The 14,175-nt window shown below is 41.8% G+C and overlaps 1 protein-coding gene across 2 annotated transcripts in view; it reads left to right on the plus strand.

Annotated features, from left to right (window-relative positions):
• Nucleotides 1-14,175, plus strand: part of COL11A1 (collagen type XI alpha 1 chain) — a 255,815-nt gene that overhangs the window by 170,448 nt on the left and 71,192 nt on the right. For both annotated transcript variants that reach the window (XM_019531004.1, XM_019531003.1), the window contains exons 43-44: nt 2,315-2,422; nt 3,501-3,554. In XM_019531004.1, coding sequence (XP_019386549.1) covers nt 2,315-2,422; nt 3,501-3,554 — 162 coding nt within the window. The remainder of the gene's footprint in view (nt 1-2,314; nt 2,423-3,500; nt 3,555-14,175) is intronic.

Consider the following 14,175-nt stretch of genomic DNA (forward strand, 5'->3'; position numbering starts at 1 on the left):
GCAGGAGTGGCTGCCTAGACCCCTGTTTCTATGTGCCTGTGGGCTAGGAGTAGCTCCCTGCGACTTCTAGAGAGCTGTTAAATTTTCCTTCCAGGGGTGGCAGTAGAGTCCTTGGGTAGTCCTCCAAGAGCCCTTAGCCCCTAGGCATACAGAATCCAGGTAGCCCTCTTCTTTCCTCCCACACAAATCTACCCACTTGCCACCCCAAATAAGGGTGGCAATCTCTGGTCAGTCATCACCAGTAGAAGAAAACTGACCAGCTTTTTAAAAGCAGCGGGGAGCTACTCCCAGAGTGAGGGACACTGCAATCAAAGGCAGGCAATAGAAGTTGGATCAGTAGAGTTCTGGTTGGTTTCCAGAGAAGTAAGTTGCCATGTGGTGGTTGAAGTAAGGAATGGGAGGGTAAAAAGTAGTGCAGTGTGCAATGCCTGAAGGACTGAAAGGATACTATTTATAGAAATCTTGGCATCTGCGCATAACATTGAACTGGTTCACAGAGAACCAATTCAAAATAATATATGATTATCCTGGCAAACTTTTGAAAAGTTTCAGGAGCTTTAAACCATTGTAAACTAGCTTGTACACCTGGTTCCTTGCATTTTAAACTACATTTAAAGACGTCTAAGTGATATGTTTATCCGCACCCAGCCTATTCCAAACATGCAGTTGGTCCAATAGAATATAACAGCCACAAAAATCCTTGCCTTTTCTAAAGAAACCTCTTGTATTTCATGCTGAATCTCAGCATCAGTCATTTATTTACAAGTTCTATTGCAAGACAGTTCACTGAGGAATTTAGGAACCATATTTGCTGCTGTATCTAACTTTTACCTGGGTGCATCTACACATGCAATTACAGTAACTGAATAAACTGTGGAGCTAATTGCTCCAAAGTTAATTTCTCCCAGGTGCTCTGTTCAAATGGTGTGCTGAGGAGCAATAAGCTCCGCAGTTGATTCAGGTGCAGCACGTGGAGCCTGGACAGAGTATCCCTTGCTGACAGGGGACCCAAGGGCATTAGTGACATGTAGGGGATGCATGGGGATGCACGCGTACCCCCTGAGACCACCAGTGCACCCCCTGATCTGTTGCGCTTGCCACTTAGGCAATGGGCAGGAGGGGCAGGTGGGAGTGCCAGTGCCCCCAGCAGCAAGCACCGGCTGATTACTGCAGCCACTCCCAGAAGTGGCCACAGCCACTCCTGGAAGCAGCTGCAGCAATCAACTGCCACAGGGGACCTTCCCCTTGGGTATTGAGATCTACTGTGGGGGGACCCCTCCAGGCAGTGAAAATGGTCACAGGGAGGCATGTACCCTGCCTGACTAAGGTGGCATCCATTGCTCATGCCCAAGGGTCAGCCTGCCCACTCAGGGCTGTTCCATCAGCATAATGTGCTGTGGGAGGGATGGCTGAGGCACAAGGGAACTTCACCATGGGCCTAAGCTGGCAGGTAATCCCCACAATGAAGCAGTCTCAGCCAGCCAGGCAGCATCTACACATCCACTGCTGTAAAGTTTTTTACTCTGAAGCAGAATAGTACTAGAATTTACAAGTACTATCCTGATGCAGAGTAAATTTGTTTACTCCAGCTTAACAGAGTTGCACATATAGATGTCAAGATGTTTACTGCATACTAATTAGTCAGCTGTGCAGTAAACTTCTCACATAGATATGCTCCTTGTGTAGGGAAAGTGGGCTATCAGGGAGCTGAATCCAGATCTCAGGTGCAGAGTAAAACAGTTTTGAAACCGGCCTAACATGCACTATCTGCCAGCTAGGAATTGTTACTAGATACTGGACATTCTTTCTTCCAGCATGCCCATTCTTTGCGCTAAAAATGATGGACAAGGCAGACTGCTAGCTACAAGCCTACTAAGGATTTCCTCTGTGCCAGGAAAAAGAGCCAAATGTCCTTTGTGCTGTGAAACTAGGAAAGCCAAAATGTTGCCTATACATGAACAGTTGGTTGGGGCAGCACTTAAATAGTTAATAGCACACAGTGTAAAGACAATTAACTATAATTCATTTAAATGAGTTATGTGGAACATAAACAATTAGACACAAAGGCTAAATTAACTTCTAGTATTAACTCGTGTGCAATCATAAAAGGAACAAGTTGACACGTGGTGGCAATAAAATGTCATTGGCAAGAAGTTTTCATTTGAGCTTTCTGTTTTGTAATTTACTGAAATTTTTTTCTTATTATTTTATAACCCTTACAACATATATGTAAATATCTCTGCATGTTGTTATCATCAAATAATTAATTATTTTCCTTTGATCAGACTGGTAATATTTCTTTTTTCAACACCAGGGTGAAAAGGGTCCCCAGGGTCCAGCTGGACGTGATGGAGTACAAGGTCCTGTAGGCCTGCCAGGTCCTGCAGGGCCTGCTGGTTCTCCTGGAGAAGACGGTGACAAAGTCAGTCCTTATAGTTTGGTTTTATGAGTCTGCATAGTGATTTGTGTACAAAAATGAACTAGCTGTAGATTTCTACAGGCTAACTCCTATGGCTACACAACCTTTAAAAAAAGCCCAATGTCTGAGAGAGAGTTATTACAGGAATCCAAGATTTCTGTCCAAGAAATAATAGATTAGGATTTATACTGACAGAAAAGAGAGGATGAGAATGTAGCAAAACAATCTAGGACATTTGATATTAAAATTGATATTTAGCTATTAAAAAAAAAAGTCCTCAGTGAATAAGCAAGATAAAACTTTTCTAATAATATGTAGTCATTTAGTCCTGCTGCTGGTGAGATAAGGTGCTGGGACTGAATGTTTACAGCTTAAACCCTAAAGTCTAATTACGCAAGGTTTTCTTGACTTCAGAAAGAAGTGAAGGCAACTTAAGCATCTCTCAGTATTGAGCTGCAAGCTTGGGTTTGGTTTAATATTTTCCTTTTAAACAAGCTTTCAAGGTTTTAACTAATGTCACTAATACAAAAATCAGAACTTTGTTTGTAATACATGACTGTGTTGTTATGTAAGCCAGGGAAACGAATTACGTTGAATCACACAAACTGTCTTTTATTATTATACTAAATAAGAACATCTCCAGACATGGCATCTTGGGTAATTTGACTTAAGCTGAGGTTTTCAAAAAGTATGCACAACAGTGAGAAGCAATTGCTCAGTCATGTGCAGTTAGATTAGCTATAAATTAGAGTACAGTCATAAGCAGTTTGTAATTAGGTTGCATTTAAAACAGAACAAAACTAAACAAAAATAGTTTCCTGTATTTAAACCCAGTTGCAGTATACTTCAAAGCCAGGCCATGGTACAGTTTGTACTATAAAAATCAATACCTTAATCTGTCTTACTAACATAACTGATAGAGTAATGTCCACCTTAGAAATCCACACTTATAACTAAAGTCTAAAACTTGTAGTATATTCACATTAAAAGTGGCATCTAAAGATGCTATGATATTGACTGCAGTTAAATAGGAGATAAGCTATTCTAATGCATCAGCTTAGCTTCTTACTTTCAATTACAGGGAGAAATTGGTGAACCAGGTCAGAAAGGCAGTAAAGGTGACAAGGGAGAAAACGTGAGTATCTTAACTGTTTTGTCTCATGTATTGGTTGCTTCTTTTTACTGAATTTGGATTAACTGCTTTACATCTCTATCTAACAGAAAGTTTTGATGCATCACACAGGGGCGTGTCATGTACTTTCACAAATTTAAACAGAAACAAATTTCAATAACACCATGTTACTTAATTACATCTATGAAGTATATTATATATAATTTTCAAAAAATGATGACTACATTTATTTAAACAATAAGTATTCTCTTACATTTTGTTAACTTAGATCATAATTTATAGATGGGTAAACTAGAAGGCAGAAAAATGACAAAATGTTTTTGTACAAATATACATTACTATTAACATAATGGATACTTGAGTAGTAAACTTTAGAAGTCAGTATGGAAGTGTATTCCATAATACAGCTTTATTGCATATCCTTATCCAGCTTTAAATTGTCTTCCTGGCAAGACAACTTCATTGATTTTGGAGTTTTAGTTCAGGTAGACACAGATAAAGTGAATTGTTTTATAGAAACTTTCAGATGTCTTAAGTTCATTCCGGGCTCACTGGAGTCAAAAGAAAGATTCCTTCCCTCCCGGCTATTGATTTTGATAAAGCTGGATCAGACTGTAATATTTTGCAGATTTACACAGGAGTTTAAGCATTTTCTTCTTTCAGTCACCCACAGGTATCTCAGGAACAACTTTCCCCATATTATTTAAATAATTTTCATCATTCTGATAAATATATGCCAACTACTATGGGGGATCAGACCAAAGGTTCATCTAGTCTAGTATCCAGTCTCCAACACTGGCAAGTAGCAACTTCATTAGAGGAAGAACATAAGAAATACATCTTTCTTAATATGCTCTATCTTCTGTCTCATCCTCTCAGTCACAATCCATAGGTTACATTTCTGCCTGCTTTTAATAGACAAAGGGACCTATCTTCCATAAATTCATCTAATTCTTTTTTGAACTGGGTTATACTATTCCATAACATCCTGTGATAATAAGTTGTGCCTGGTGTTACGTGTTGTGTAAAACAAACAAACAAACAAAAAAATTTCTTTTGTTTATTTTAGAATGACTGCCTGGTAATGTTGTTGGTCCCTCTAGTTCTTGGGTAATGAGGCATAGTAAATAGCACTGTTCCAAAACCATTCAGTTTTATAGAACTCTGTCACATCCCCACTCCCAAGTCATCCTAAGCTGAAGAGACCTAGCCATTTAATTTTCTCCTTGTATAACATCCCATGCCCTTGGTCATCCCTTTTGCCTTTCTCTGTCTTTTTCAATTTCTATTATATCCCTTTTGAGACAGGATAAGCAGAACTGCCCACAGTATTAAAGACATTGGGATATATAATGACATAATATTTTCTCTTTTGTTTCTACTTGTTTTTCCTAATGATTCTTAACATTTTATTTGCCTTTTTGATCACCAGTGCATAATGGGCCAATGTCTTTAGAGGACTCTCCACAATGACTCCAAGTTCTCTTTCTTGAGTGACAGCAACTAATTCAGAACCCACCACTGAGTATGTATGTATAGTTAGGATTATTTTTATATACTCACTGGCAGGTTCCATTATTTTAAAGTTACTGTTTAGTGGTGGAAGAAAATAAACAGACAAACCCCAGTATTTTCACTTCTAGTCAAGTTCAGTACATTTTTTAGGTCTGTTTTGTTTGAACAAGTTCCTTAATTAATGAGGGGAAAGTCATTTCAGAGAAATTCTTGACTTCATTATACTTTGAGTAGGAGAGTTAGGTAAACTCAGGGTAAGTGTAGCCTATTCAGTCATTTAAAGCATATTTATAATCCTTGTCATAAGGAAAGGTAGGCGTTTATTATGATTAATAGTGTATTTAATACCACAGAAATATATTGTTTCTAGCAGCTGCCAAATGCATGATTGGCTGTATCTTCACATGAAGCATCATTTTGTTTCAATACAACCCATACAGTAATTAGTGCTTTTTATAATAATTTCATAGAAAAATGTATAGAAAGCAAAAAAAAAAAGGAAATGGCTATTTTTTAAAATAAGCTTGTCCTTTTGCTATTAATTCACTTGAAAGAACTTGAAAACACACTTCTGAGACCTAAGGAAAGTAGGCCATGACCCCTACTACATAGGAAGGCAGAAAAAAAACACACAGTCCATGCCAGTCTGAAGTTGGGATAAAATTATTTCCTGATGCCAGATGTGGTGATCAGCTTAACCCTAAATGGAAGGGCATGACCCTCTAATCAGGAACCTCAAGGTTTTCCTCCCAGTTTCAGCATTGCCAAAACAGTTAAAATCCCTAGCTATGGCTGAAGCCAACAGCAAATGCTTCTGAGAGAGAAGAAAAAACCCTGACACTGTAGCAAAGGGCAATGGAAAAAAATTCTTCCCAGACCCATATGTGAACCAGCAATACTCAGAAGCATGAGAAAAAACAAACAGCTTTCACTGTCCTGCAACCTGAAAAGAGCAAACACAACTCCACACATTATATCCTCTACCTGGAGAGTTGGAAGTCCCCTTTCTGTGATTAAACTCCCTCCATAAACTTTCCCAAGCTCCTTTAATCTTCTTTCATTACTAAGCCAGCTATGGAGCTCTGCTTCAGTCTTCTGCTGAGCACGGTCCTCTCCAATAGTCACCTGCTCTGGGCTGCAAAGCTCATGATCCCTTGATATGTGTGTGTAGGAAGAGCGAAGGGGCAATGTAGAGTTCCTGGGCAACTTTAGGCCAGCAGTCAGCAACCTACATCCCACCGACCAAATTTAGCCTACAGCAACTAAGAAAATTGATGGCATGCTCCAACCCTAGCAGCAAAGGTGTTGTCCCTAGAGCCCTACCACCTGTCCAGTTTAGCGTATTCTCTATGCTGCAGTAGAGGCAGTATCCCCAAGTCCTAGTGCCTGCCTTTTTCTGTCTAGTGACCTTACAGTATCTACTGATGGATAGAGGATGTGGCACTACAGTCCATGGCAGGGGCTGGGTTGTAAACAGTGGCCTGCTGTGCCAAAAAGGTGGCCATCCCCTGCCTTAGACAATTAGTTCCACTGCCTCATTGTTCTAACAGTGAGAGAGGTTTTCCTGATATCCAGTCTAAGTTTACTTTACTGCAACTTCATGCCATTAATACATGTCCTACTCTCTGCAGCAATGGAAAAGAGGTGTTTCCCCTCAGCATATTGATGATCCTTCAGATGTTTGAAGTTTGCAATCATGTCCCCTCTTAATCACCTTTTCTGCATTCTGAAGATGCATGTTTCTTTCAACCTGTCCTCATATGGCTTGGCTTCTAAGCTCTCTCTTATTTTTGTTTCCCATTTTGGATCCTCCCTATTGTCTCTGTGTCTTTTAAAAAAATTGGAGCACAAAGCCACTTTTGGACTCATGCTTATTCTCAGTCTAATGATAAATATTTGAATAACCCTGAAAAAAAATCCATTTATTAAAACCATTCATTTTTAGGCACAAGTTTTGCTTCTTTGTTAGTTGATGTGGTTAGTATGTTAGTGATGGATCCAACTGCTACTTGTGCATCTATGGAGATCTACTGGGGTGCAAAATCTCTGTGCAAGGAAAAGGCTGGTTTTCTGGGAAATGCACCCATTTCTGCAAATCAGATCCCAGTTCTGTATGGGTTTTGCATATAGCGTCAGGCACATCTTGCTGTTTTCTCCCTTAAACAGCCATATAGCTTCATCAGCATGTCTCTGAGCATGTCAAGGACATGTTTCCCTTTCCTGTTTCACCCCATCTTAGCAGAGATACTTGAACTGGCCAGTAGTCTGTAAACTCAGTCCATGACCCTTACTGTGACTGTTGCTTCTGGTATGTTTTTGCTTCACAAATAAAGTACAGTAAAAGCTGTGTTATCCAGCACTTTACCATCCGGAATGCTCTATTAACTGGCATCTGTCCCACCATGGCACTTCCGGTTTCACCACCATGAGCCAAGTTCCGCTTCTTTCTCATGGACCACGACCTGCAGCAAAGCAGCCTGTGCTGGACCCCCTTCCCTGTCCCCCAGCACACTGATGCCAGGGAGTGAAAGTCCTGGTGCACTGGATGTGGCAGGAGGGGCGGCAGCCCAAACAGGCAAAGACGCCTCCAACCCGCCAGGCTGGAGATAAGTATAACTCTCAGATAACCAGCAGATTTGATTAACTGGCATTCCCCCTTCCCCCCAATCCCTATGGATGCCAGAAAACAAAGCTTTTACTATAACTGCAGAATAATTGCTGGAAAATTATATTGTATTCATGCTCATAACAAGAGGTGAGGCTTTCATGAGTATGTGAAGTATTTTACCCATTGAAATTCTGAGTTCAGTCTGCCTGGGTTGTATTGTATTCATTTAAAGGTGCTGGATGTTAGAGATGCAATTTATCTTAGCCATTTAATTAGGTTTTGTCTGCAACAATACCCATTCAGGTCCAATGACTTAAGAACGCATACTTATTTGAAACCCATCTCCACCCACACCCTCAAACTAAGATAAAGGCATAGGGAAGTAAGAAGTAGAATGTGTTAATTGGCCTCCTCACTCAGAGCATCTGAAGGGTATAGGACAAATGCTGGTACTGAAAGTCTTTGGATATAGCAAGGTAAAAGACATGAGGTCCCTGAAGCTATCAAAAGCTTAGGTGGGGAAGATGGGACCCTTGAGAGTAGGGAGTCTTAAGTAATAAAGAATAAGACCCACATTTTCTCTCTACATCTTTGGGTTTTTTTAGAAGCATTAGATAAATTCTTTCATATGTCCACTGAACTCATAGAACAAGGATGGAAGGTATGATTTATGGTTTGCAACTATAAATACTTGGGTGATACTCAACAAGAAGTCTGTATTGATGACCGTCAAGAGATCTCTGTCTGCCAAGGATAGCTATTTTTTACATACAGCCCCATCTCCTGTGCAAGAAGTTCTACAGACTGTAGGACTGTGAGCAAATTGTTACAGGGGCTTACTCCTGTATACTTCTATATACAGGCTATACTCCTCTCTAGGGATTCAACCCTGCCACAAAAATACTCAGATAGCTGTTATGACCTATCCCTACTCTTTTTGTGCCTCAAGAGTGAAAGAGAGAATCTTCCCATATGTGAATAATGGAGTGCAAATGTAAAAAGATTAACAAGGGCTTAAATAGGACTTAAGAGATACAGAGGCACTGAACCAAGGTGAGTTTATCCTTAGAGTAAAGAAGTAGTCTGGTATTTTCAGTGGAGTCTAGTGCATTTGGATACGTTTACTGCATACTCTAATGTATCCAAATTACATTTGTTAGCTGCAGCCTACCAGGCTCTTGGAAAATACATAATAATATCTATCTAAATGGTACTAAAGAGACAGAAAATTTATGCCTTCCCCAGTGCCATCCTAGCATGCATGGGCTAAATCTTAAACTCGTCACTACAACAGAGAAAAACTGAGCAGAAAAATATCATAGTTATTTAAAAACATAAAAGGCTGTGATTTGTAATTTAAGACCCCATGGAAAGTAAGATGTTTTAAAATGAAATAAAATCCTAATAATGTTATAAACCTTCCTCTTAAGAATAGAAAGAGTAGAAAATGTTCTCATATCAGAATGAAAGAAATCAAGCAAATCATTCCCAGCCCAAGACAGACATCAGCTTAAACTCAGCTCTTGAACTGGAATGTACTGCTCACAGCTGGAGCAAACTTTATAATATTTGAGCCTCTGTTAGGCTGTAGTAATCCACCCCATTCACCTGACATACTTGGGTTGGAGTTTCAAACAAAACCACCACTTAACACTTTCAGGCCAGTCTCTTAAGTCCCTGTACTGTCTGTGATGAACTACTGTGGCACATCACCTCTGTATATTTGAATGTTGTGTTACTGGTAAGACAACTTCATTGATTTTGGAGTTTTAATGTACAACAGTTATGTTGTACTTGACATAAAAGGCAGCTGTAATGCTAGTGTTTTGTGAGAAGACTTTGCAGATATTCCAGCACTGGACCTGTCAGATGTATAACATTCCCCTTCCCAATATGTTGATGTTACACCCATTGTAAAAAGACAAAAACAAATGCATCTCATGCACTCTATTTTACACAAAAACAAGTGATACTTCATTTATTCACATACCATGCCCACCTTTTCCCTAAATATTAGCAATAAAAAATGGGTGCACATCTTAGACAAGGAAACTGATTCTGAATAATTGTTTAACAGGAAAAAAAATATTTTCCTTCATTTACCTTCCCCAAATAAGTTGCATGTCTTATTTGGGCACACGGTATGGAAATAAATACAGTGTCCTGTTTACACGCTCTTCACCTAAAGCATCCACTAATGCCACTGGTGGAAATGGGTCTATTTTTCATGCAGGCACAGTAGCCCTAGGCCCAAGAAGAAAATAAAAGTCCCCTTCTGTGGTCACTAACTGCATAGGAATCATAGGAAAATAGGAATACTGGTATTAGGTTCCAAGAGATGACACTCATCAGAGAAATCTAGCTAGTGCCAGTTGCCCATCTAATATATCTAAGGAGCTTGTGGATGCCACCCAATGAAACATTGCTCAGAGGCATGCACAGATGAGTGAAAGAAAGACAGATCCACAGTATTCCAAGTCACTTCTAGTCAGAACCTCCTTCCTGGTCTGGTAGACAGAGGACTTGGCCACAGCCAGGAGGAGATTGACCCAGAAGGTCCTGGGACTTGGTGGAATTACATAAAATAAAAGGTGTAGAGAGAAGTACATTCAGATCCTCAATAAGAAGTTCCTGAGGAGGTGGTAGAGGGGTTGCAGGTTGCCACACTCAAGGTTGGCATGTACCAGGGTCTCCTTCTGATTGCAAAAGGGGCAGGTGTCAGAGATGTTCATAAAGCATGCCACGTGCACACCTGTGCTGATGGTTCAGTGGGGGAGCCACCAACCTAGATCCCCAGTAGCTTGTTGAATTCAGGGAAAATACAGGCTAATCTACTGGGGAACCTCACCCACAGTGATAGTGCCCACCATTTGGTATCTGGGAAGAATGTGAGGTTGGGATGCTGACTGATATGGAGTGCAAGCATGTATAGCTGGCTGCACTAGGCTGTCTGCTGGCAGGCTGTTTTTTTTGTGGGGGGGGTTATCCCCCATGTGGGGATTGTGGGGGAGGGGAGATCTGGTGAATCAGAAGCCCCATGACAAGCTCTGGAGTCCTGGGGGATATGGGAAGGTGGGAAATACCCTTGCACAGGACCCGTTGTATATAGGGAAGGAATGTGGGTAACAGGACAGCCTTGACCTCCTGAAGTAAGTGGCAGGGAACAGTGTGGGAAGCACCATACACCAGACCAATGCAGAATAATTTGCCCACTGTCACCTGACAAAATCCAGAAGGTCCTACATATAGGTAACATCACCACAGACCATTCTTCAGGGCATCTCCATCACTAGCAGCACCAGCTGTGGGTTTTTCAGCAGGGGCTCAGCTAGGAGATCTGCCTCCTGGGTGACCACATCTGTGAATCAAGAAAAGGAGACTAACCTCTAAGTCCCAGTGAGGTCCTGGCAGAAATCTGGAAGCTCACTGTGGTCTCTTATATGAAGTCATCTTAGGTACAAGAGCTGCCAGCCCTACCTGAACCCTTGGAAGTAGGAAGAAGGCATGCTCCATTAAGTGCTGTGCTGCCTCATTATACGCGCTGTAAAAGAGCCTCTGCAGGGTCTAAAGCTGGAAGATGTGCACCAGACTGAGGATGCAGACCGGGTCATGCCTTCCATTACACAAAGGAAGGCACAGGGTATCTGCAAAGACCTAGTGCTGTCCTAGTCAGATGTACCTCAGTGCCCATCCCTGGAAACTGGACAGGATGCTTGGAGGGTGTTGAAAGTGCCAAATCATGGTTATGATAAACTAGTTGATAACCATCACACTCCCACAAAGGCAGAGACACTGGACGAGCCCTGTCCCTGTCCACAGACAGTCAAACATCCTGACTTGGTGTTGGTCTTAGTTTTCCAGTGGGAAGGGATGACTGGGATGCAGGTAGATCCCCACAAAAACCAGCAGGCCCATGCTCCATTAGCATGACTTGGAGTGCGTGTGGGAGTAAGCCTACCTGCCATCAGTCACCCACCACTAGGCCAAATCTTGATCCAGCTGACCCAGGGAGAGGAGGCTATCAAGTAGATGAACTGGAAAACTTCTACCTGTACCAGGTCATCCAGGTCCTGAATGGTGAGGGTTGTCAGCATATACAGAAAGGACTGCTCTTATGGCAAACTTCATTTGTGCAGGAGACCAGAGGAAGGGCTCAACAAAAATTGCACAGAGCTGGTCAGACAACAGGCAGTCTTTACTCCCTCTCCATCCAAAGGGTTCAGCACAGGGTCCAGCTGAGTTTGACCATACAGTCTATGGTGGCATAAAGCATCTTGAGAAACCACAGGGGATCAAAGGCATCTGCCTTCAGAGTACATGGGAGGTACTCATGTTCCACCCTGTTAAATGCTGTCTCCTGCTTGAGGGAAAGGATGGTGAATGAGAGTATCAGTGAGCAAGCTCAAAAAGCTTCCAGACCAGGTCAGACTGTTGAAGATGCTACATCCTGGACTGGTGTATGTCTGGTCATGGTGGCTAATGTTCACCAGCACAGACTTCAGCCACAGCAACATGACTTTGGCTATGACCTTGTAGTCCATTTAGAGGAACAAGACTGGTCACCATTTTCTTAGGTCACAGGGGTCACCTTTTTTGAATAGCAGGATCAGCATGACCATCCTGCATGGCAGGGATCTGCTCCCCTTCCTCTTCAGACTTTACCCAGACTGCAGCAAGATCCAAGCCAAGGATGACCCTAAATGCATAATAGAACTACAGTCAGCCTGCTACATCTTCGAGGAAATTTGCATATGCTGATGACCTGACACTTACCGCACAGGTAAGGACCTTCAAAGAGATTGAAGATACGCTGATGTTAGACCTGTCAATAATGGCAAAATATTTCTGCAAGTGGAGGCTGTGACTAAATCCAACTAAGGCCAACATCTAAGTATTTCATCTCTACAACCACAAAGCACATATTCATCTCAATGTCACTTTTTGCAGAGAAAAATTACAACATGATCTAAATCCACCCTACCTAAGTATGGCACTTGACTGCATCTTAACTTTTCCTAATCATCTTCAGAAAATAGCTGCGAAGATTGAATCAGGTGAACATAGTGTGAAAATTCACCAAAACAAGCTGAGGTGCCACTGCAGGAGTACTCCACACCTGTGCTATGGCACTGGTCTTCTTAATGGCCGAGTAATGTGCACCTGTCTGGGCTGCTAGCACTTATACCAAATGTGTGGATGTCCAATTAAATTCTGCAATGTATGCTTTCACCGGAACCTTGAAATCTACATCAATTCAATGGTTTCTGGTGCTAGCCAAGTTTGCTCCTCCAGACATTTGCCACAACGAAACTACATACCAAGGGGTCACCTGCATAAATAACAAATGAGACCTTCCATAGAGACCTTTCATAGAGATTTAAAGAACCTCCCAGCTCACTGCTTAGTCTCCCAGAAACCTTTGTGGACCCATGTACAAGCCCTTGTAGGAACGACAGTGCAGCAGCTTGGACTAAAGCGTGGAATGAAACCACCATTCAGAATAAACATCTAATTTCTCACCCAACAATAAAGTCTCCTGTTTTTGACCTTCCATGGAAAACATAGAAGGCTCTAAATCAGATCCAAACCGAACATGGCTGCTGTGATCACTTGATGCACAAATGGGGTATTAGGAGTTCTGCAAAGTGTGACTTGTGGCCATCCTGATCAAGCTATGGACCACATAACAACATTTTTCCCTCTATACAAATTCGACAGCGACATTGCAGAGATACATTCCCTTTCCTCGAACATTAGACTGTTTTAACTAACCTTAAAGTGGATTTATAATAGATGCTCCAAGTTAGGTTTATTAAAGAAAACTGTCAGCCTGTAGATGCCTGGAGACTGGTTGGTGGGCTTCAAGAAGACAGCTTCCAGTAGCTCAGCCAATGAGAGAATCCTCCAATCAGTCTTAGTCACTTGTGTTAAGTTGAGGCAGGATCTTATGGGCCTTATGTATATTATTGCAAGAAAGTTGGATCCAGCAAGAAGAGTCTTACAAATAAAGTCCTCACTTGTTTCAGCTCAATAGGATCCATGAGAGGAGAACATACATCTGATAGGAGGCAATTGATGTACATCTTAGCACCCGTTCTCTTCTCTGGGGCATAGAAGAAGCGGAGCCATGGTCTATCTCCTGAATGAGCTGGATCTGCAATTGGAAATACATGCCACGGCCATGGCAGTCTTCCAGCACTTGAAGCTCTTCCCACTTCTCCTGACACTCTCTACAGAAGGATGGGTTGTCTGAATTAGTGATAAGGTGCCTCTACAGCTTGCAAAGCTCCTTTGAGATTAATTCTGTGGCTGCCTGCCCAAGCCTGGTGTGCCCTTCTGCCCAGGTGTAGTCTTCCATATACCATCATGTCTGCACCAAGGGAAAGATCCACTGCTGCTCACACCAGACTAGCCAGGACTCCTGGAAGGATTCTACAAAGTCACATCTACCTATTAGAGATGGCCACTTCTTTAGGATGTCTGCAGTGCCCTGGCTCCACT

Source organism: Crocodylus porosus, unplaced genomic scaffold, assembly GCF_001723895.1.
Source record: "Crocodylus porosus isolate Cpor-Errol unplaced genomic scaffold, CroPor_comp1, whole genome shotgun sequence".
Lineage (NCBI taxonomy): Eukaryota > Metazoa > Chordata > Crocodylia > Crocodylidae > Crocodylus > Crocodylus porosus.